This window comes from Pseudorasbora parva, chromosome 18 (assembly GCF_024679245.1).
Source record: "Pseudorasbora parva isolate DD20220531a chromosome 18, ASM2467924v1, whole genome shotgun sequence".
NCBI classification, from domain to species: Eukaryota; Metazoa; Chordata; class Actinopteri; order Cypriniformes; family Gobionidae; genus Pseudorasbora; species Pseudorasbora parva.
In genome coordinates, this window is record NC_090189.1 from 7844854 (window position 1) to 7869477 (window position 24624).

A 24624-nucleotide genomic window follows, 5' to 3' on the forward strand; every position below is an offset into this window, starting at 1 on the left:
CAGAGAGACGTGGAAGAAAACGGAAGACAACCATCAAAATGGATAGAAGAATAACCAGAATGGCAAAGGCTCAGCCAATGATCACCTCCAGGATGATCAAAGACAGTCTGGAGTTACCTGTAAGTACTGTGACAGTTAGAAGACGTCTGTGCGAAGCTAATCTATTTTCAATAATCCCCCGCAAAGTCCCTCTGTTAAAAAAAAGGCATGTGCAGAAGAGGTTACAATTTGCCAAAGAACACATCAACTGGCCTAAAGAGAAATGGAGGAACATTTTGTGGACTGATGAGAGTAAAATTGTTCTTTTTGGGTCCAAGGGCCACAGGCAGTTTGTGAGATGACCCCCAAACTCTGAATTCAAGCCACAGTACTGTAAGGCTGGAAAAAGCTAGTAGATGCTGGAAATGTCTAATCGCTCTGAGAAAACAAAGGAAATTAGCATCTGAACTCATTCATACAGTTAGAGTCTCTGTCCGAGACGACATCACACTGAGTGAACCATCTATGAATGACTCTAATTTACATGCCTTTCCTTTCACATGAAACTTCCCCCAAACTCCTGCTGCCCCTCATATGGATCACCTGAAATGCACCAGAAATCTCTTTGTTACAATGTCAATCCTCACAATGCAGTATTATATGTGTTTGATATCATTTGAAATGTCTCAGTGCGCCTGGTACAAATATCTCAACTCCACAGAAGTAAACTAGAACATCATAAATGTTTTAAGGGTTTAAAGATATCTTTCCTTGGTGAATGGTGGGTGTGGCTTTCAGCCATTTGGCCTCTCTTCTAATCAAGTCTATAGGACTTGATCAATGCAAATTCCTATTGTGAACTCGTGTTTCCATTTGAAAGAGTTTCAAATGGTTCTGGGTATGTATCTGGTTCTGGGTATTTAAGGAAATGTTGCAAAGAGCTCAGGGCTCGATACTGTACTCAGGTCAGCCCGTAATGCTGGACGTTTTAACCCATGCAGCATTATGTAACCTTGATAAGTCCGGTATACATCTCATTCTTTACTTTAGGGTATTTGATGTGAAGTATACCTTTGAATTGATTATGTAATTGGCGTTATACATTTCCTGATTGTTAATAAATTGTTATACTTTGATTGATTCTGACTTGCTCTGGAATTATTCAGGTTATGAACGGACATAATTTCAACAAAGGGTTGAACGGAATAATTAAATGTGTAGTTAAACTATTAAATATAAATGACCAAATAACCAATTGGCATTCAAACCTAAATTCTAAATTATAATTAAATGGAGTCAGATAACGAGGAATTGGAAATAAAATCCCCTTTTCCCCGCTGAAAAGACGAACGCGCAGTGACCTTCACCCGCCGATCGTTAGCCTCCATTGGGACGATTTGGGCGGCCTTACAGTACACAGTGAAGACAGTGAAGCATGGAGGTGCAAGCATCATGATATGGGCATGTTTCTCCTACTATGGTGTTGGGCCTATTTATCGCATACCAGGGATCATGGATCAGTTTGCATATGTTAAAATACTTGAAGAGGTCATGTTGCCCTATGCTGAAGAGGACATGCCCTTGAAACGGTTGTTTCAACAATACAATGACCCAAAACACACTAGTAAACGGGCAAAGTCTTGGTTCCAAACCAACAAAATTAATGTTATGGAGTGGCCAGCCCAATCTCCAGACCTTAATCCAATTGAGAACTTGTGGGGTGATATCAAACATGCTGTTTCTGAAGCAAAACCAAGAAATGTGAATGAATTGTGGAATGTTGTTAAAGAATCATGGAGTGGAATAACAGCTGAGAGGTGCCACAAGTTGGTTGACTCCATGACACACAGATGTCAAGCAGTTTTAAAAAACTGTGGTCATACAACTAAATATTAGTTTAGTGATTCACAGGATTGCTAAATCCCAGAAAAAAAAAATGTTTGTACAAAATAGTTTTGAGTTTGTACAGTCAAAGGTAGACACTGCTATTTTTTTGAACACACCCCTTTCAACTAATTGCCCAATTGCACAGCCTTAAGAGCATGCATATCATGAATGCTGGGTCTTGTTTGTTTTCTGACAATCTACTGAACCTACTGGTAACTTGTTTGCCACGTAGCAATAAAAAATATACTACAAACCTTGATTATTCTGGTTAGTCACATTGTACTGCTATTATTTTGAACAATACTGTAGCTCTCATGAAATGAGCCAATATTTGGCAAGACATTTCACGACTTTCAACATTTGATATGTTATCTATATTCTATTGTTAATAAAATATAAGTTTATGAGATTTGTAAATGATTGCATTCCTTTTATATTTACAATTTGAACAGTATTTACATTTTTTATTACATTTTATATTTAAACTTTTTAAACCTATTTTTAGATAAGCAAAATACCATATTGAGAATCAGACTAAAGAGAAAACCAAAAGTAACAAATATATAAACATGACAAAATAATTTAATATTAAAACAAAGAATGCTGGGAAACTCCTACCTGGTATTTTCCCCAAGTTGCTCAATAAAGCCAATTTAATGCTACTTCCTGTTCCTATTTTTATATAAATATGGGTGTTGCAAATAATAATTTAAAATAATGCCAAAACAAATAGAATCACTGGCCCATATTCCTTCAAAACCATTATGTTGAGAGCGAAAAAAGTTTGATTTGATTTAAAAAAATATATATCACTTTGCTTGACATACACAGGTCTAAAAGGTAACATCAAAATACTTTCCCATAAGCTTTAATTTCACACAGCAAGATGTGACATGCTTCTCTTGAACATACAAAATTTATGCCCAAATTCCAGTAAAATGGTTGGCTAATCTTACCCCACCCTCCCTAGGAGTACATACTACAGTGCATACTTGCCTACTAATTTCAGGGTGAGGAACCTTCCTTCCATCTATTTGTTTACTGTTTTATTGAATTACCATATTTTTAATTTCTTATTTGTACATTTCTTTATTTATTTTGCATTGTTTATCTGTTTTATCATTCATATTCTTTCAGTGCAGGGTGCCAACATAGTCGATCACACTATTTAAATGAAATATACATATTTAAATTACATTTTAATAAAATCTGTTACAGCTGGATGTTGCGTGTTATCAGTTCAACATCCAGTGTGTTTTATATGTAAGTTATGTTGTTGAACTTCATCCATTTTAATCCTTTAATGGAACACTAAAATATGTTGGTGTGCAAGGAGAATAGAATAACTTCCCATCATCACCATCCAACATGCATCTTAGACATTCTCATGCAGATTGTCTTAACTGTCCGGCCCAAAGGTTTATACTAAATGTACCGTAATTAAATATCATGTCATGTCAGCTTACTCATCATTGGTTAGGGTTAGGTTTCCTTGTGGAAACATCATTAAGGCAACTGTTGCCATAGCTTTATAAACCTTTCCTCTATTGCATAATTCCACCTACACTGTAAAAAAACACATCCACTCAATGGTTTAGTCAGACTATATTATATAAAATGTGTAATGTAATAGATTACGCTACATCTTTCATTGTGTAATTTATATTCAGTAATGGACTACAATATAAGTAATCTACCCAGCACTGACTCTGATATGGTTACTGTTGTATTAATGTGGAATTAGAATACAGTATGTATACTGCAGATGTGTGTCCTGCCCAAAACACCTGCCTGGAAGTTTTTATAATAATCCTGAAGACCTTGATTAGCTGGTTCAGGACAGGTGTGTTAAATTAGGGTTGGACCTCAACTTTATGGGACAGTGGCTTTCAAGAGCAGGATAGGACACATCTGATAGTGAGCTGTGTCTCTTATTTATGAATAAAAATGCTTTTAAGGAATACCACTATAATAAGTTTTAGGTCCAGATTAAAATAAACTAGGATTAAGCCTTAATTCAATTAGGACATGTAAGCAGCTAGAAAATAAAACATTACTGGTGTGCATCTTGTGACCAAAAAAAAGCACTTACATATTTAAAGATATACCCGTGCATATTGTTTGCGGTTAAAACAGGTAAAACATGCGTTTTAGTCTGGGACTAGGCTTAAGTATTGTCTATGATTGAAACAAGGTCAAATCTGTCCAGCACTTTTTTTAAACCTAGTTCTTCACATTTCAAAGCAGGCTCAATGTGATAAATTATGTCTCTTTTCTAATGTCTTGTCATTGTAGTTAATAGACTATAATTACTTGATTTCTCATTTCTTTTTCCTGAAATACATTGTTTAACCTGCCATTATCTCAAAAGGGCCCACCCTTTTTTCTAGGATATAAGACGAGCACTGAAACAGGCATGTTATTTCATTCACCTCCTGATCGAATATGGATCTGCAAATCTCAGTTTTTCTTCTGGTCATTCTTCTCACTGGAGGTACAAAGACAAATTGACAAAAGACAAATTGACAAATAGTTTTTAATGTTATTAGGTATGAAGAGAGACGGGATCTCTCTCCTCACTGTTTCTCTGTTTTATTACTATAGGCCACTCTCTCCGCTGTTATCAGAGTGCAGGTATAGGGGGTTCTTCTGCATTTCAACAGGTAATGACATGTGAGAGTGGATTTTCCAAATGTACGAGTATAACTGCAGTGACACAAACTGGTAAGTCCAGTGTAATGGAGTGAAATTTACTGTTATTTTTTGACGGATGGAGATAAATAAATATATTAAAATAGACAATGTGGATTTCTGCTGTGCATTTGAACTTCCAGTATGTTTCTTTTCTTTTTAGGTGACAGGAATACTACAGTAAAGGTTAAAGGTTGCGCTTTACCAAGTGACTGTCAAACTTGGTCCTTCAACTTTGGCACTTCAATGATGTCTTCTTCCTGCTGTGACACTGAACTTTGTAACACCAAAGATGCTCCAGGTATTGTACTTCAGTAATCATGTGCAAATAAACCAACAATCGACACTCGCTGTACTTCTATAATCAGGAAATGGGTGGGATCAGCCAATGGGTTATATTTTGTACAGAAAATAAAATGTAAGTAAAAAAAGAATTAATACATTTAAAAAAAATACCTTTCTGTAGAATCTAGCTCCAATGGAAAGAGATGTTACTATTGTGATGGGAAGAGCTGCTCACAAACATTGATATGTTCAGGGGATGAAGACCGCTGCATTACAGCAACAGGTGAGAATCTGGAAAAGGAAGAAGAAGATGAAGTTGTTATTTTGATTTATCTGTATGTTTAAAAATTATATACAGATCACATATAAAGGTAAAGCTTAGATTAACCTAATCTTTCTTTTCATCAGAGATGACTGGAAACCAGTCATCGGTTTTAAAAGGATGTGCCTCTAAAGGCATTTGTGATGCCAGTGCCACAGCATCGGTTAAACTTGTGAGCATCTCATGTTGTGACGGGAACCTGTGTAACGGAGCTCAGAGCGTCACCATGAGTGTCACCCAGACCTCCACATATAACGGTGCTCAGAGCGTCCCACAGACCTCCACATATAACGCTGCTCAGAGCGTCCCCCAGACCTCCACATATAACGGTGCTCAGAGCGTCACCCAGACCTCCACATATAACGCTGCTCAGAGCGTCCCACAGACCTCCACATATAACGCTGCTCAGAGCGTCCCACAGACCTCCACATATAACGGTGCTCAGAGCGTCACCCAGACCTCCACATATAACGCTGCTCAGAGCGTCCCACAGACCTCCACATATAACGGTGCTCAGAGCCTCCCACAGACCTCCACATATAACGGTGCTCAGAGCGTCCCCCAGACCTCCACATATAACGGTGCTCAGAGCGTCACCCAGACCTCCACATATAACGGTGCTCAGAGGGTCACCCAGACCTCCACATATAACGGTGCTCAGAGCCTCCCCCAGACCTCCACATATAACGGTGCTCAGAGCGTCCCACAGACCTCCACATATAACGGTGCTCAGAGCGTCCCACAGACCTCCACATATAATGCTGCTCAGAGCGTCACCCAGACCTCCACATATAACGGTGCTCCAAGCGTCACCCAGACCTCCACATATAACGGTGCTCAGAGCGTCCCCCAGACCTCCACATATAACGGTGCTCAGAGCGTCCCACAGACCTCCACATATAACGGTGCTCAGAGCGTCACCCAGACCTCCACATATAACGGTGCTCAGAGCGTCACCCAGACCTCCACATATAACGGTGCTCAGAGCGTCCCCCAGACCTCCACATATAACGGTGCTCAGAGCATCCCCCAGACCTCCACATATAACGGTGCTCAGAGCGTCACCCAGACCTCCACATATAACGGTGCTCAGAGCGTCCCACAGACCTCCACATATAACGGTGCTCAGAGCGTCCCCCAGACCTCCACATATAACGGTGCTCAGAGCGTCCCACAGACCTCCACATATAACGGTGCTCAGAGCGTCCCACAGACCTCCACATATAACGGTGCTCAGAGCGTCACCCAGACCTCCACATATAACGGTGCTCAGAGCGTCACCCAGACCTCCACATATAACGGTGCTCAGAGCGTCCCACAGACCTCCACATATAACGGTGCTCAGAGCGTCCCACAGACCTCCACATATAACGGTGCTCAGAGCGTCACCCAGACCTCCACATATAACGGTGCTCAGAGCGTCACACAGACCTCCACATATAACGGTGCTCAGAGCGTCCCACAGACCTCCACATATAACGGTGCTCAGAGCGTCACCCAGACCTCCACATATAACGGTGCTCAGAGCGTCCCCCAGACCTCCACATATAACGGTGCTCAGAGCGTCCCCCAGACCTCCACATATAACGGTGCTCAGAGCGTCACTCAGAGCTTCCTGTTCCTCTGCTGTTCTCTGCTCTCCTACTTCCTGCTGCACTGAATCCAGCGGCTCTTCTCATTCAACGAGACACACTTTACTGAATATTTAACTCATTTTTGTTCCTTACAATATTTGGTGACTATTCAAGCTGTTTGAAGCTGCAACAGACACAATGTAAAATGCTGTACAAATACATAGCTAATATTTTCTTTGGTGTTTTGATGTGATGAAGAATACAGGAAATCGTATGTAAATAAAATGTTATGTATTGGGTTCATATTTTCAATGTTCATGCTGTAAAAAGTCCAAAAGAAAATCTCATAATAAATAGGGCTTTGTCTTAAAGAAAAAATATTAAATCATTATCATGTTCAGAAGAAATAAGTATGATCATTAAAAAAAATGTATAAAAATAACCTGTTAAGATTTTCATATGTTTCTTTTAACAGTTGTGTAACTGAAGTGTGCACATATACGGCTGTTTTTGATGCTTAGATTACGTTCTAAATTATGAATTGGTCGAACGCATTTACAAAACGTTCTGCCCTCTCTCTGAATCATCTGAAGCAATTTCTCAGTGAGTAAAACAGTCAGTCAGTTTTGTGAACGACTACCACTGTTTGTCTGGTGTTTTCCTCTGTGAAAGTGCTAAACGGATGTCTGAAAATGTTGCTCCTTTTTGGAGTTTTCAGATTTACAAACGCCTGGTGATACAGTAGGCTGCACTCGTTCTGCTGAACCGTTGCTCTCGCTGATGCTCCGAAAGATTTCTGCGGTTGAAACACCGATTGAACGATTAAAACATACTGAAATGTATCATATGTCGTGTAATGTATCATCATCACACCTTAAGAGATATTAATTCATGTTTATTCTGTAAGAGATGATCGCCAGTAAATGCTGTGGTCCAAAGATGGCCAACTGGGGCTTGGGTAACACCACTGCTCATTTCTCATGTTATCCTATCAAACTACAAGCTAACTTCAACATTTAACAGACATTTTAAGACATTTTAAGACATTTTGAAATGTGTTTTGAACTTGATGTTATTTTCAACAAGTTTGAAGTAACTTCCTTTCGATGAGGATTTTCTGTGTACTGTATCTATAAGCGATATCTATATGAGATGATAAAGGCTGCTTATGCTAAACATGTAGATGTGAATGTGCAGCGCTCTCTTCTACTCTCATTACCCCAATCGCTCCCCAGGCACTGCAGCACAAAATGGCTGCCCACACACACCCATGTGTGTGTTCACAGTGTTGGTGAAATGCAGAGCACTAATTCCAAATATGGGACACTATTGATTTAGGCCTCTGTGCTTGAGGTCTGGGGCTATTGTCCCAGCCCAGCATACTGTGAGCCCCTTGTTCGTACTGGCCTGACAATGGAAAAGTGGCTACTGGTGAGGAAAGAGTAAAGAACATTTGAAGTAAATTCCTATGCACACTGGTTCACTATCTTTGTGGGGACTCTTCATATGCGTAATGGTTTTTATACAGTACAAACCATTGTACTGGTTTGTTATTTTAAATGATTGAGTTATTTATAACTCAATAATTTCAAACAATGTAAGTTTCTAAGAAAAACTAATGTAAAAAAATGATTTAATAGGCTACTCAATCAAGTGTAAACACAACTACAAGACAAGTTTACTTATACTTAATTATGCTTTATATCTTGATTTAAAGATTGACTATATACTCTCCAAATATACTTAACCTTCTAATTTGTCAGCATAAGTCAATATTTAAGGGCAATTTTAAGCATATATCTGAAAAGTACATAAACATTTATTTTAGTTTAAAATAAGTATACTAATAGCACACTTGAATTATTTTTTTCGTATGGGTTTGGGCGGGAAATATATAACACAGTATAACTAAACAAGAACAGGACAATCATTCAACATTAAACTGAGAATGCTGGAAAACTCCTGCCTTGTATTTCCCCAAGTTTCTTAATCAAGCTAATTTAACGCTACAGCCTCTTCCTGATTTGTGTGTTTGAACTCTTTATTTTAAATAATTAAAATAATACCAAAGCAAATAGAATCACTGGCCAATATTCACTCCAAACCATTATATTGAGGGGAAAAAAGTAATCAACATTATATTTGTTTCAAAAAAATATCACTATGCTTCCCATACACAGTCTAAAAGTTGACATCAATACTTTCCCATACGCTTTAATTATAGACAGCAAGATATGACATGCTTCTCTTAAACATGCAAAAGTTATGCCCAAGCTCCAGTAAAATAGGTGGCTCATCTTACCCCACACTCCCTAGGAGTGCTTACTACAGTGCATTTTTTTGAGGAACCTTTGTTCCATCCTATCATATACAGCTCTGGAAAAAAATGAGAGACCACTGGAATTTTTTTTCTTAAATCAGCGTCTCTACAAGGATGGAAGCCATTCCATTTCAATGTCTGTTGAATTCCAACACAGGCACACCTCATTCTACTGAACGAGGTGCTGATTAGGTGATCACCTGAAGCAAATCTTATTTAATAAGGAAAAGTATTTTTTTAAAACACTTCTGTGGTCATCACTATACTCTTGCAGTAGGACCAGCTGAATGGCAAAAACAGTGCTATTAGTACCTCAAAAGTTATTGGAATCAAAAAAATAACCATGGACCATGCCAAAAAAGTTGGAAAGTTTTAGAAGGAAAAGAAGGGTTCAATTCTAGCTTTACTGGCAGAAGGATGCAGTGAGCGTCGGGTTGCTTCCATCCTTAACATTTCAAAGACTGCGGTTCATTAGAACAAGGTCAAGCAGCAGATATTGGGGACAACAAATCTACAGACCGGCAGAGGGCGAAAACGACTCTCCACTGACCGGAATGACCACCAACTCATTCGAATGTCACCCAACAACCGTAGGATGACATCAAGTGACCTTCAAAAAGAATGGCAAAGGCAGCTGGGGTGTAGTGCACAGCGAGGATGGTTCGAAACAGACTCCTAGGGGCAGGGCTGAAGTCGTGCAAAGCTAGACAAAAGCCCTTCATCAATGAGAAGCAAAGAAGAGCCAGGCTGAGGTTTGCAAGAGACCATAAGGATTGGACTGGTGAGGACTGGAGTAAGGTAATCTTCTCTGATGAGTCCAATTTGCAGCTTTGTCCAACACCTGGTCATCTAATGGTTAGACCGAGGCCTGGAGAGGCCTACAAGCCACAGTGTCTCGCACCACCCTTAATGATGCAAGATGGCGCCGCCGTGTTCGGTCGCCGTTCAGGTCGCTCCTCTGAGACTTTGCTTTTATTTATTATTCTACACTCTTTTGTTCTCGATTTTTACTAATCTATCATCAGCCTTGGTCTGCTATGATAGCAAAACACTTTTGGATATAGGTTATCGCTACACTGACCTGGTTCAAGACGCTTTCATCAATCCTCTGTGGCCACCTGAGATTCTTCGGAACGGCGAGTTGAAAAAAGGCCACTCGACTCGTCGGCGAAGATTCAAAAAACACCGCGGGAAACGCGCTGGGATCCGCAACAGACTGAGGAAGAGAGCATTCAGTCCTCCTCTCCCGAGCATTCTGCTCGCGAATGTCCAATCCTTGGAGAATAAGATGGACGATCTTAGAGCCAGGATAAGTTTTCAACAGGACATGAGAGACTGCAACATCTATTGTTTGTCCGAAACATGGCTCACGCCCGCGGTCCCGGGCACAGCTATTCTCTGTTTAAGAATGCCTACAAGGCTCGTCCACTACCAGCCTTTGGTAAATCGGACCATGCCGCCATTTTCCTTACACCTGAGTACAAACAAAGGCTCGTTCAGGAACCCCCGGTGAGGCGGGAAGTTAAATGCTGGTCGCCTCATTCAGAGATCACGCTACAGGCAGCTCTTGATGACGTTGACTGGGACATGTTCCGGGCGAGTTCATCGGACGTCAGCGAGTTCACTGATGTGGCGCTCTGCTTCATCAACACACTGACAGATCAAGCCACACAAACAATAACTATAACGTCCTTCTCTAATCAGAAACCGTGGGTGGACAGTTCAATCCGCGCTGCAGTGAACGCCCGCACTGCCGCATACAACGCCGGTCTACTAACAGGGAATATGAGTGATTATAAATCATCCTGTTATGCTCTCCGACGCGCCGTTAAAGCCGCAAAGCTCCGTTATGGGGATCGCGTGGAGTCTTATTTCCAACTCAACGACTCCTGGCGGATGTGGCAGGGACTGAGGACCATCTGTGCTTTTGGAACGAAATCCTCTGCAGAAGTGAGAGCTGATCCGTTGCTTGTGAACGAGTTAAACTCTTTCTACGCTCGCTTTGATGGCAATCGCGGCAGCGCGACACCGCCGAGTGACGCGTCAGAGACAATCGCTCAGAGCTGCAACAATCACGTGATCTCTGTCTCGGAGGATGAGGTTCGTAGGACACTCAAGCGTGTGGATGTTAGGAAAGCTGCTGGTCCGGATGGCGTTTCAGGTCGTGTCCTGCGGTCCTGTGCTGATCAGCTCGCCGGACTCCTCACATCCATCTTCAATGAGTCCCTTGCTACATCTGTGGTCCCAACCTCATTCAAAAAATCCACCATCATCCCTGTCCCTAAGAACAGTAAACCCTCTTGCCTAAATGAATATCGCCCAGTGGCTCTCACATCTTTAGTCATGAAGGTCTTTGAGAGACTCATCAAAAACAACATCTGCTCCTCCATCCCTGACACCTTGGACCCTCTTCAGTTCGCCTATCGTCCCAATAGATCGACTGAAGATGCCATCTCTCACGTCCTCCACTCCTCCCTCACACACATCGACAGCAAGAATGGGAACTATGTAAGACTGCTATTTATTGACTATAGTTCAGCCTTTAACACCATAGTTCCCATTAAGCTAACTAACAAACTCCTGGATCTCGGACTGAACTCTTCTCTCTGTCACTGGATTGAAGATTTCCTCACTGGCAGACCTCAGGTGGTGAGAGTAGGACAGTTCACCTCCCCCTCCATCACCGTGAGTGTGGGAGCTCCACAGGGCTGTGTCCTCAGTCCCCTGCTCTACTCTCTCTACACGCATGACTGTTTGTCCACACTCAGCTCCACCTCTGTCATCAAGTTTGCGGATGATACTGTTGTCCTGGGCCTCATTTCAAACAACAATGAGACCGCATATTTGGACGAGGTGGAGCAACTGACATCATGGTGCAAAGACAACTGTCTCCTTCTGAATGTGAACAAGACCAAAGAACTGATTGTGGACTTCAGGAAGAGACAGCAACGGTCATATTCCCCTCTCATGATCAGCGGGACACCAGTAGAGAGAGTGAGCAGCTTCAAATACCTGGGTGTGAACATCTCCGAGGACCTGACCTGGACTGCACATATCCAGTCTCAGGTGAAAAAGGCCAGGCAAAGACTGTACCACCTGCGCCAGCTGAGGAAATTCCGGGTCTCACCAGCTATCCTGAAAACTTTCTATTCAGGGGCGATAGAAAGTTTACTGACTCAGTGCATCACAGCGTTAGCCTGACAAGCCAGACCCACATCAAGATGTTTGGTCTGGAAACTCATCATAGACAGGGCTCAATCTGAGGGGCGGGATAAATGGTTGTCTTTCAAACTCACGTGATAGGATAGCGGTACACCAACCGGAGCAACGACGGTGAAGGGGAGCTCGCTGACTGATTAAACATTCGCCGTATCCGGTCGGCTAAACTCCGAACACATCTTCCCTTTTTAAGAATGACTTCAGTGCCGCTCTTTGTTCTTTTCTCAGAGGAAAGCTTAACTCCAAGTCTTCCGGAGGCGCGGGCAGAGCTGATTCGAAAGACCGCCGCCGTTCGCCAGTTTCTGTGTTTACTAGAAGACTGTGTTACTAGAAGCACGCAAACGCAACTCGGCCGTCGTCATTATGGCCCCGCCCGCCGACTCTATAGCCTACCTACACGATGTGATTGGGCCGTCCAGATTCTGAGGAATACAGCTCAGATAGGAATTGAGAGTTGCTAGACCACACTTGCGGGCAAATTAAATTTGCTGCCGCTAGGGTGCGTCTAGATTTCTAGGCTATCACAGCGTGGTATGGTAACAGCACCAGTCATGACTGCAAAGCCCTGCAAAGAGTGGTGCGCTTGTCCGAGCACATCTCAGGGTCAGCTCTCCTGTCTCTGTAGGACATCTACATCAAACGATGCAGAGGTAGAGCTACAAAAATCAACAAGGACATTAATCACGCGGCCAACCCCCACTTCACCCGGCTGCCTTCTGGTAAGCGCTTCCGTAGCCTGATGGCCAAAACTGAGAGACTCAGGAGGAGTTTCTTCCCACAGGCCATCAGACTCCTGAACGCTGTCACTTAACAACATGTGACTTCACCTCACTCAGTATTAACAAACTCACATACTGATATTGCACTGCACTTTATTCTTGTGTTCCATGTAACTACTCATTATAATGCTGTTTGCACATTTGTCACGTTACACACAAAGGAAAAGGTGCGAGGACTCAAGTGCAGGAGAAAAAAGATAATTTATTACAAAATAAACATAAACTCAAAACAAAACCCACAAGGGGGAAAAACACATAATCATAAAACATAAACCAAAGACTCAAACCAAAGGAATCACGGGGAACTGGGAGACGTAGACGAGACATACACAAGGATCCAACACAGACTGACAAACACAAGGAGATATAAAGGGAACAAACAAGGCAGATAATGAGGGAGAACAGGTGGGGCAAATTAACCAATAATCAGATAACAAGGGGGAGGGAACCGACAGGGACACGAGCACATGCTCAACATAACAAAACCCACAAGTGCACACAAGACAGGACAGGCATGTGACATTACCCCCTCCTTAAGGAGCGGCTACCAGACGCTCCACTAGGGACGGGAGGGACAGACCCGGGCGGGAGGGACAGACCAGGGAGGGACGGGAGGGACAGACCAGGGAGGGACGGGAGGGACAGACCAGGGAGGGACGGGAGGGACAGACCAAGGAGGGACGGGAGGGACAGACCAGGGGGGCACGGGAGGGACAGACCAGGGGGGCACGGGAGGGACAGACCAGGGGGGCACGGGAGGGACAGACAAAGAAGGTACAGACAAGGGAGGGGTAAACAAGGGAGGAACGAGGAAAACAAAAAGTTCAGGAGGCCATGGTGGCCCACAAAGTTCGAATGGCCAGGGCGGCCCACCGAGTTCGGGAGGCCCACCAAGTTCAAGCGGCCGGGGCGGCCCATAGAGTTCAGGCAGCCAGGGCAGTGCGGGTAGCGCAGGGCGCCAGGGAGGCGCGGTGAGAGCAGGGCGCCAGAGAGGCGCGGTGAGTGCAGGGGGCGCCAGGGAGGCGCGGTGAGAGCAGGGCGCCTCAGCGGCGCGGTGAGAGCAGGACGCCTCAGCGGCGCACGGAGAGCAGGACGCCTCAGCGGCGCACGGAGAGCAGGACGCCTCAGCGGCGCACGGAGAGCAGGACGCCTCAGCGGCGCACGGAGAGCAGGACGCCTCAGCGGCGCACGGAGAGCAGGACGCCTCAGCGGCGCACGGAGAGCAGGACGCCTCAGCGGCGCACGGAGAGCAGGACGCCTCAGCGGCGCACGGAGAGCAGGACGCCTCAGCGGCGCACGGAGAGCAGGACGCCTCAGCGGCGTAGGCAGGGCGTTGGGGAAACTTCTCCAGTCCAGCAGTATCCACCGGCACTGGGACCACCGGAATACGATCTGCTGGCATTGGGACCACCAGAACATGATCTGCCAGAACTGGGACCACCGGAACACGATCCACCGGCACAGGGACCACCGGAACACGATCCGCCGGAACTGAGACCACCGGCACACGATCCACCGGAACTGGGACCACCGGAACTGCCTCCGGGGCTTCGGATAAAGCCCTGTGCTCCTTCCAAGCATGCAGGACTGCCACCACAAAGCATCCCATCACAGCCCTCCAGGCCGTTTCCGGACTCGGGACCACCGGAACACGATCCACCGGCACAGGGACCACCGGAACACGATCCACCGGCACAGGGACCACCGGAGCACGATCCACCGGCACAGGGACCACCGGAGCACGATCCACCGGCAAAGGGACCACCGGAGCACGATCCACCGGCAAAGGGACCATCGGAGCATGATCCACCGGCACAGGGACCACCGGAGCACGATCCACCGGCACAGGGACCACCGGAACATGATCCACCGGCACAGGGACCACCGGAGCACGATCCACCGGCACAGGGACCACCGGAGCACGATCCACCGGCACAGGGACCACCGGAACACGATCCACCGGCACAGGGACCACCGGAACACGATCCACCGGCACAGGGACCACCGGAACACGATCCACAGGTACAGGAACCACCGGAACACGATCCACCGGTACAGGGACCACCGGTACACGATCCACCGGCACACGGACCACCGGAACACGATCCACCGGTACTGGAACCCCTGGAATCGGGACCACCGGAGCAGGCACGGAGGGGGCTTTTCTCCTCCTCCTCCGTTTCGGGACCACCGGAGCAGGGACCACCGGAACACGATCTGCCGGTACTGGGACCACCGGAATACGATCCACCGGCAAAGGGACCACTGGAACACGATCCACCGGCAATGGGACCACCGGAACGCGATCCACCGGCATTGGGACCACCGGAGCTATCCGGACCCTGGTCCTAGAGGGACTGGAGTCCAGCCGGTCCACAAACTCCCAAAAGTCCGGAGTCCCCATTTTCTCCACCTCCGTGGGACTGAGAGGCATGTCCAGGCAGAGGTTAAAAACCTCTGCCTTCTCTGTGTCGTTAAGGTACAGGTGATGCACCTCCTTGAGGAATTGACAGGCGAACTCTCTTACACCCGCCCCCTGTTGGCGGATGTATTTAGAGTTCACCTGCCGCATCACCTGTACGCGCCTGGTTAGCTCCATAGTCCAACGAGCAAACAACAAACAAAACAAAAACAAAAAAATCCTCTTGCTGAATCCTCTAGGGTTGGATCCTTCTGTCACGTTACACACAAAGGAAAAGGTGCGAGGACTCAAGTGCAGGAGAAAAAAGATAATTTATTACAAAATAAACATAAACTCAAAACAAAACCCACAAGGGGGAAAAACACATAATCATAAAACATAAACCAAAGACTCAAACCAAAGGAATCACGGGGAACTGGGAGACGTAGACGAGACATACACAAGGATCCAACACAGACTGACAAACACAAGGAGATATAAAGGGAACAAACAAGGCAGATAATGAGGGAGAACAGGTGGGGCAAATTAACCAATAATCAGATAACAAGGGGGAGGGAACCGACAGGGACACGAGCACATGCTCAACATAACAAAACCCACAAGTGCACACAAGACAGGACAGGCATGTGACAACATTACACTCCTGCACTTCTGTTATCCACGTATTTATATATATATATATATAGCACCTTTATCCTATTCCTATTTTATAATTTATTGTGCTTTTTTTGTTAATTGTTATTTGCTGTCCATGGAGCGGACCTGTTTACATTTCACTGCCGGTTGTATTCTGTATAACTGTGTATGTGACAAATAAAACTCTTGAACTTGAACCCACTGTGAAATTTGGTGGAGGATCGTGATGATCTGGGGGTGCTTCAGCCAGGCTGGAATGGGGCAGATTTGTCTTTGTGAAGGACACATGAATCAAACTACGTACAAGGTTGTCCTAGAAGAAAACTTGCTTCCTTCTGCTCTGACAATGTTCCCCAACTCTGAGGACTGGTTTTTCCAGCAGGACAATGCTCCATGCCACACAGTCAGGTCAATCAAGGTGTGGATGGAGGACCACCAGATCAAGACCCTGTCATGGCCAGCCCGATCTCCACCTGAACCCAATTGAAAACCTCTGGAACGTGATCAAGAGGAAGATGGATGGTCACAAGCCATCAAACAAATCCGAGCTGCGTGAATTTTTGCACCAGGAGTGGCATAAAGTCACCCAACATCAATGTGAAAGACTGGTGGAGAGCATGCCAAGATGCATGAAAGCTGTGATTCAAAATCAGGGTTATTCCACCAAATATTGATTTCTGAAAGTTAAAACATTAGTATTGTGCTGCTTAAAAATTAATATGAACTTATTTTCTTTCCATTATTCGAGGTCTGACAACACTGAATATTTTTCGTTATTTTGACCAGGTGTTGCTTTCGGTAAATACATGTTTTAAATTACAATATTTTTAGAATTTGGGAAAAATGTTGTCAGTAATTTATAGAATAACACAAAAATGTTAATTTTACCCAAAACACATACCTATAAATAGAAAAAAAAAAACAGAGAAACGGATCATTTCGCAGTGGTCTCCTAATTTTTTTTTTTCAGAGCTGTATGTTGTTTTTATCTCATTGGCATGTTTTATCTTCCTTATTTTGTTTCTCTTGAAAGTTATTTCCTTATTTATTGCACCCGTTTTAATCTTTTAATGGAACAAGAGAACAAAAAGAATTGGCCTGATTTCTCAATAACTTCCCATCATCGCCTCCCAACCTATACCTTAAGCATTATTATGCAAATGAAAGTCTTAACTGTCAGGTCCAAATGTGTACTGTACTAGATGTACCGTACTGAAATATCTTTTGTCAAGTCCTCTTACTCATCATTGACCTGTATCAGTTTCCTGGTTAGGCTTGGTTTTGCTAGTTAGTGCATGTACTCTTCTTAATCTAAATAAAACATTTACTAATGTGGAGCTTTGTTAAATATATTTGAGCATCAGTTTGTTGTTAAACAGATAGTCCAACCAAAAATGAACATTCATTTAACCACCCTCGGGTCTTTTTAAACCTGACTGGTTTCTTTCTTCTGGTTTAGAGTATCTGTAGTAAATATAGCAAGATTTTTTTTTTTTTTTTTTTTTTTTTTTTTTGTGTGTGTGGTTATCATGTAAACTGTGTTTTTCTGGTATATGTTAACCCGTTACCCGTTGTAAATAAACGTCATGCTTAATTTCAGTTTTTAATAATTGTCAAGTTCACATAACCTTTTTTTGATTAAGCATGAAGTTTATTGACTTCATGATTTTAAGGTAACAGGTTTACAATTTTTTTTTTTTAAGTAAGTGAACTGAATGGGAGAATTATTTATTTTATGTTTTATTCTCACTAATTCTATTACTATTCTATTACTAATTTTTATCTTTTAAACTGTCCTTTAAATACAGTATGTATACTGCAGATGTGTGTCCTGCCCAAAACACCTGCCAGGAAGTTTTTATAATAATCCTGAAGACCTTGATTAGCTGGTTCAGGACAGGTGTGTTAAATTAGGGTTGGACCTCAACTTTATGGGACAGTGGACTTCAGGAGCAGAAATTGACACACCTGGTAGTAGTGGGCCGTGGCTCTCTTTTGTGAATAAAAATGCTGATAAGAAATTGTAAAGAAAGAGAATTATCACTATTATAAATTGTAGTGTGTCCGGTCATTGTTTAAACCAAATTCAGTTCGACTCAATGTGTTTAAATCTGTCATTTTCCAATGTTTTGTCATTATTGTTCATTACTGTAGACATACTGGACACTTTCCTTAAAATACTAATTTCCTGATTCCCACGTTCTATTTCCTAAAATTCAATGTTTTATTCCTTTCTGTTAACCTGTCATCATCCCATGAGGGCTGTGGTGAGATCTGGTACCTCAGCTCCTGATTAACCCTTAGAATACAATAATAATAATTGCAACTAAGTAGCCTTGTGCTGTCAGGTCAGAATTAGGCCTTAACCTACACTCTATACCAGTAATCTAGGTGAATGACCTTCTACCCTTTAATGAACAATACAAAATCAATAATCAGTCAATGACCCTTTGATTGCATTCATTCCAGCAGATTCTCTTCCCGCTGGTTAGTTGACCTTGGCCTTGTCAGATGCACTATATTGCTCTTTCTATAGAACTGTCTTTATAAGCTGAAGTAAAAAACTGAACAGTACTTTGTCTTTATAAAAATAAAATGTATTTAAACAAAATATAAAAATACTGGTTACACAATGATCAATATATATTGGCAAAATATCAAAAGGTTACAGATTAATACTTCAGCTTTTCCAATCTCAACAGGGCAGTCCTGTATGAGTGGAAGAATATAGCGGCTAATTACCTTGTATGCAGTTCAAAGCAATAGATGTAAAAAAAGAACTTGTTCTCATCAGAGTAATTCAAGTTAAAAAAATATAGTAGAGCAATTTGAGCAAATACTCGTAAAGAACCAATTTCTCCATGAGGATACACCTATCATTCAACTCAAAAGATGCACCCCGAAGAGAGAAAGAACAGAGGTCTTTATACAGAATCCTCTGCATTGATCTCTATGCAGTGCCTTCAGGTTTTTTCCAGAGGAACCAGAGCTGCTAGAGCTGTCAACTGACTTGTGTCGGTGGATGGCGGTTTCTTCAGGTTTTGCCATTTTTGGACATTGTTCCTTCCCTTCCTTCCTCTTGGCTTTGGGTTGTGTCTTGTGTGTGTGTTTATCTGGAAGTGTATTTGTAAGTTCACAACACCTCTTAATATTTATATTATGATCTTCCCTTACAAGGCCCATCCCTTTTTCTCGGATATAAAATGAGCTCTAAAACACATTATTGCATTCACCTCCTGAACAAAGATGGATCTGCAACTCTCTGTTTTTCTTTTATTCATTCTCTTAACTGCAGGTATAAAGACAAAATGTTTTTTATGAATTAATTTCGCATTGATCTCTCTCACTTTCTGAGTTTTTTTTCTCAGTTTTTAGTTTGTTTGTTTCTTCAAAAACTCTGTGTTTTTATTCCTAAAGGACACTCTCTCAGGTGTTATCAGTGCTTGAGTCATACGGGTTCTTGTGAAGATCCAGAGGTAACAACGTGCCCTGACTTTTCTAAGTGCTTCAGTTCAGTAACAGTAGCACAACTATATGGTAAGTCCAGCAGTGGGAATATATATTAATATGTAATTGTATACAGACATGAAAGTCTTAATGGATTTTTACATGTGGGGTGCGGGGTGTGGGGGGGGGGTCACCTGATCACTTGAATGGAGAGGAGATGAGCAGGGATGATGTATTCTTTGTTGACCACAAACTTTATACCATCAAGAAATATCAGTCTGCAATAAAGAAAAGCCACCAAAAGTACTTTTTGCCTCACAAATATTTAATGTTTGTGTCACAAATGCAGATTGTCCCTGTAGTCTCTCAGAGGCTTTTATTAAGGACAGAGTTGTATATATAAGATTTATGATTGCAAGCATAGAATTTTCTATACAAATGTATGTTACGTAATTCCTTTTACTCAGATTATGTTAACAATACTGCCCTACAAAGGCAAAAGACCTTAACTCACTGGAGTGTGGAACTGAGAAAAATGACTTTAAAGATTTTTTGTTGTCCAGCCAAATTAGTTATAGGTAGGACACTGGAAATCTGGCATTTAGATGTTTTAGTAATGACAAATATCTACATACACTTTTTTTTTACTCAAACTTGACTTTTGACCCCTATTTTGAAGTTACGGCACTCTGCCTTTGTATTGTCTGCAAAAAATGTGGAGTCATGCCAAGGCAAAAGGCAGTAACTTCCATATTATCAATATTTGGTTGCTGATCACCATTTGCAAAATCAATATAGTAACACCTTTATAAAATCTAATGATCATGGCATTTATTTTGGATGATTTACAATTAATTATAGCCATCTTATTATTATTAAGGACACAATACCTCTAGTAAAGAGAATCTTCATTGGTGTGCAGCAAAACTTACAGGTTGATAGGTGACACTGAATTATATGAACAAGATAAGATTATTTCTAATGAGTAAACATTTGCATATATAATGCAAAGATATAAAAAAATAGAACAAATAAAAAATCTTGTAAAAATGCATGTGATAAATAAGACAAATAGCAAACAGTGCCGCTGGTTAATCAAGGGTTAAGTTTGGCTATCACGCTATTATATTTTGGCTAATGACAGCGCTGACTGGATCGGATTGCCCATTCATAGGCTAAACAGAGTAATTATTTATTGCAATATGTTTTTAATGTTTTTATCTAGTAAAAAAAGATACAATAGGCTACATAGCTTATACTTCTACATCTTTGAATGAAAATCGCCAAGCCTAAAAGGACAACTTTTAGATTGATGTGAACGACAGGAATAATTCTCAGAATGCTTGTGGATTAAACATCTCCGATGACGTTCATTGGCATGGATTTTATCGGGTTTACAAGAAAAGGTAGGATATATGGATATAATTGCGAACTGTTACTAGCCTACTGATTGTATGCGTGATCGCACGCTGTCACTGCATTCGAGTGCACACACTCGTGCAGTGGGCAGCCCCAGACTGCCTGACAGGTGCGCTGAGTGAATATTCTGCATTATGAAAACATGTATGACAGTACACAGGCTACACCGTAACTCAAACGCGGCAAACTTTAATAGACATTAATACAAAGGCGGGACACCATAACTGCATGTCGGTACCGTAACTTAATTTAGACGCAAGGCTAAACAAAGGCAGAGTACCGTAACTCAGTTTGAGTGTTCTAAAACCAAGGCAAAGAGCGGTAACTGCTGTTACGGTGTTCTGCCTTGGTTTCTCCTGGGCTTTTGGAAGTTACTGTTCAGACAATCCATAATTTTCTCGAAAAAACAACATAATTGACTAACGATATTTATCCACATGATAAAGGAGGTCTTGAAAGTCCCAAAAATGTCAATAACTCATTTTCGACCAAAAACGAAGTTACGGCCCTTTGCCTTTGCACGGCAGCATACAGGGAGTGCAGAATTATTAGGCAAGTTGTATTTTTGAGGATTAATTTTATTATTGAACAACAACCATGTTCTCAATGAACACAAACTCATTAATATCAAAGCTGAATATTTTTGGAAGTTTTAGTTTTTAGTTTGAGCTATTTTAGGGGGATATCTGTGTGTGCAGGTGACTATTACTGTGCATAATTATTAGGCAACTTAACAAAAAATAAATTTATACCCATTTCAATTATTTATTTTTACCAGTGAAACCAATATAACATCTCAACATTCACAAATATACATTTCTGACATTCAAAAACCAAACAAAAACAAATCAGTGACCAATATAGCCACCTCTCTTTGCAAGGACACTCAAAAGCCTGCCATCCAGGGATTCTGTCAGTGTTTTGATCTGTTCACCATCAACATTGCGTGCAGCAGCAACCACAGCCTCCCAGACACTGTTCAGAGAGGTGGACTGTTTTCCCTCCTTGTAAATCGCACATTTGATGATGGACCACAGGTTCTCAATGGGGTTCAGATCAGGTGAACAAGGAGGCCATATCATTAGATTTTCTTCTTTTATACCCTTTCTTGCCAGCCACGCTGTGGAGTACTTGGACGCGTGTGATGGAGCATTGTCCTGCATGAAAATCATGTTTTTCTTGAAGGATGCAGACTTCTTCCTGTACCACTGCTTGAAGAAGGTGTCTTCCAGAAACTGGCAGTAGGACTGGGAGTTGAGCTTGACTCCATCCTCAACCCGAAAAGACCCCACAAGCTCATCTTTGATGATACCAGCCCAAACCAGTACTCCACCTCCACCTTGCTGGCGTCTGAGTCGGACTGGAGCTCTCTGCCCTTTACCAATCCAGCCACGGGCCCATCCATCTGGCCCATCAAGACTCACTCTCATTTCAACAGTCCATAAAACCTTAGAAAAATCAGTCTTGAGATATTTCTTGGCCCAGTCTTGACGTTTCAGCTTGTGTGTCTTGTTCAGTGGTGGTCGACTTTCTGCCTTTCTTACCTTGGCCATGTCTCTGAGTATTGCACACCTTGTGCTTTTGGGCACTCCAGTGATGTTGCAGCTCTGAAATATGGCCAAACTGGTGGCAAGTGGCATCTTGGCAGCTGCACGCTTGACTTTTCTCAGTTCACGGGCAGTTATTTTGCGCCTTGGTTTTTCCACACGCTTCTTGCGACCCTGTTGACTATTTTGAATGAAACGCTTGATTGTTCGATGATCACGCTTCAGAAGCTTGGCTATTTTAAGACTGCTGGATCCCTCTGCAATATATCTCACTATTTTTGACTTTTCTGAGCCTGTCAAGTCCTTCTTTTGACCCATTTTGCCAAAGGAAAGGAAGTTACCTAATAATTATGCACAGCTGATATAGGGTGTTGATGTCATTAGACCACACCCCTTCTCATTACAGAGATGCACATCACCTAATATGCTTAATTGGTAGTAGGCTTTCCAGCCTATACAGCTTGGAGTAAGACAACATGCATAACGAGGATGATGTGGTCAAAATACTCATTTGCCTAATAATTCTGCACTCCCTGTATAATTTGTAATGGGGAAAAAAAATTAAGAAATATTTTTTTTTACCAGTGGTCTCAATCTCAGCCCTAAGTAGTCAACTTCTGTTTTGCAGCTCTGATTAGAGAGACTAACATTTTCTGTTGTAAATCAATTCACCATGTTCATCATTCCTGTATCATTTGTTTTTTAGAAGGCAGTCCTCCTACTACGGTGAAGTTTAAAGCGTGTGTTCCATCAGCTGGATGTCTGTCCTCAAGCTTGAGCAGTGAAGATGTCTCTTATTTCTGCTGTAACACAGATCTTTGTAATGCCAAAGATGCAGGTATTGTACTTTACAGACAATATGCAAATGACCATCTGCTTAAAAGTCAACACTCATTTTACTTCCGTATGGACATTCAATGAGGAAAACAAATGTAGGAATTGATCTGATGGAGAGGCTTAAGTAGTGTTGTTTCATTAGATGTCTTATTTTGTACAGCGCTGAGTGGAGAGTCCAGTCCAGGCATCTTCAATATGTCCAATATCCTCAGTTATCCAAGTCTCTCCAATAACCCCAATCCTCCCAATCCCAATGGAAAGAGATGTTACAGTTGTATTGGTCAGAGCTGCTTAAACATAATGGATTGTTCAGGGAGTCAAGATCGCTGCTTTAAAGGAACAGGTAAGAATTTGGGAAAAGAAGAATAAAGTCATTCTTTTTCTCTCTTTTCATCATTGGTGGGATTTTTTTTTCTTTTACTTTTACAGTTCACACACCAATATGCCCAGCTCAGACTGTGGTTTTTATGTTAGTTTTGACTTAACTTCTGTTTTCTTTCTTTTCTTAAGTGGCTCACAATGGTCAGGCAATTGCTATATCAAGCTGTGCCACTAAAGAGGTGTGTGATGCCGCAACATCAGTTGGTAATTTTGGGAGCTTCTCCTGCTGTGAGGGGAACCTGTGTAACGGTGCTCAGAGCGTCACTCAGAGCTTCCTGTTCCTCTGCGGTTCTCTGCTCTCCTACTTCCTGCTGCACTGAATCCAGCGGCTCTTCTACATCTACAATGACACACGCTCTACTGAATAAATTCACCGTATCATCTTTAGTGTTCTGATGTGATAAAGTGAAAAGTATGCTAGAAATTGTATGTATTTATCCCCTTGTTTCATGGTTCATATTTAAATCTTCATGCTGTAAAAAGTTCAAAAGAAAGTGCAATATTTTTTTCCCCCAAGTAATAAATCATGTTCAAAAGTACCGGTCATTATCAGTGCTGGCTAAATTACTTGCACATTCTTGTCAGTTTACTGATTTAAATTACATGACAAAAACTGCAGTTAGTAATGTAGATCAGGGGTTTTCAAACTGGGGTCCTCCAGAAGATTTCAGAGAGTAAAAAAATAAAGCAAAATGGATAAAGTCTACCAAAACATTCTAACAGTTTCAGTTAACTAAATGTTTCTCTCCTTTCTTGCTGTACATACTTTCCAGAATTGTATATGTTTGCTTTGTATCTTTCTAGTTTCTCACTGTAGTTCCCTTTATCTTGCTCACTGGGGTTGTAAGGCGGTATGTCATAAGCTGCTTACATACATTT

General features: G+C 42.3%; 2 protein-coding genes across 3 annotated transcripts; both read left to right on the plus strand.

Moving 5' to 3' along the window:
* Positions 1–3730: 3730 nt before the first annotated feature.
* Positions 3731–6824, plus strand: LOC137047067 (uncharacterized). Its single transcript, XM_067424608.1, has 6 exons — positions 3731–3783; positions 4257–4360; positions 4471–4590; positions 4721–4858; positions 5024–5125; positions 5251–6824. Exons 2-6 carry the CDS (start codon positions 4312–4314, stop codon positions 6822–6824), a joined length of 1983 nt encoding a protein of 660 aa, XP_067280709.1. The 5' UTR covers positions 3731–3783; positions 4257–4311.
* Positions 6825–19305: 12481 nt separating this feature from the next.
* Positions 19306–24348, plus strand: LOC137046975 (ly6/PLAUR domain-containing protein 5-like). Of its 2 annotated transcripts, none has more exons than XM_067424505.1 (5): positions 19306–19409; positions 19532–19651; positions 23234–23365; positions 23525–23707; positions 23875–24348. In XM_067424505.1, the coding sequence occupies exons 1-5, from the start codon at positions 19361–19363 to the stop codon at positions 24063–24065; spliced, it is 675 nt and encodes a 224-aa protein (XP_067280606.1). In that variant the 5' UTR covers positions 19306–19360; the 3' UTR covers positions 24066–24348. The 2 variants fall into 2 exon arrangements, with proteins under 2 accessions (XP_067280606.1, XP_067280607.1); XM_067424506.1 differs by having other exon boundaries at positions 23237–23365.
* Positions 24349–24624: the final 276 nt, after the last annotated feature.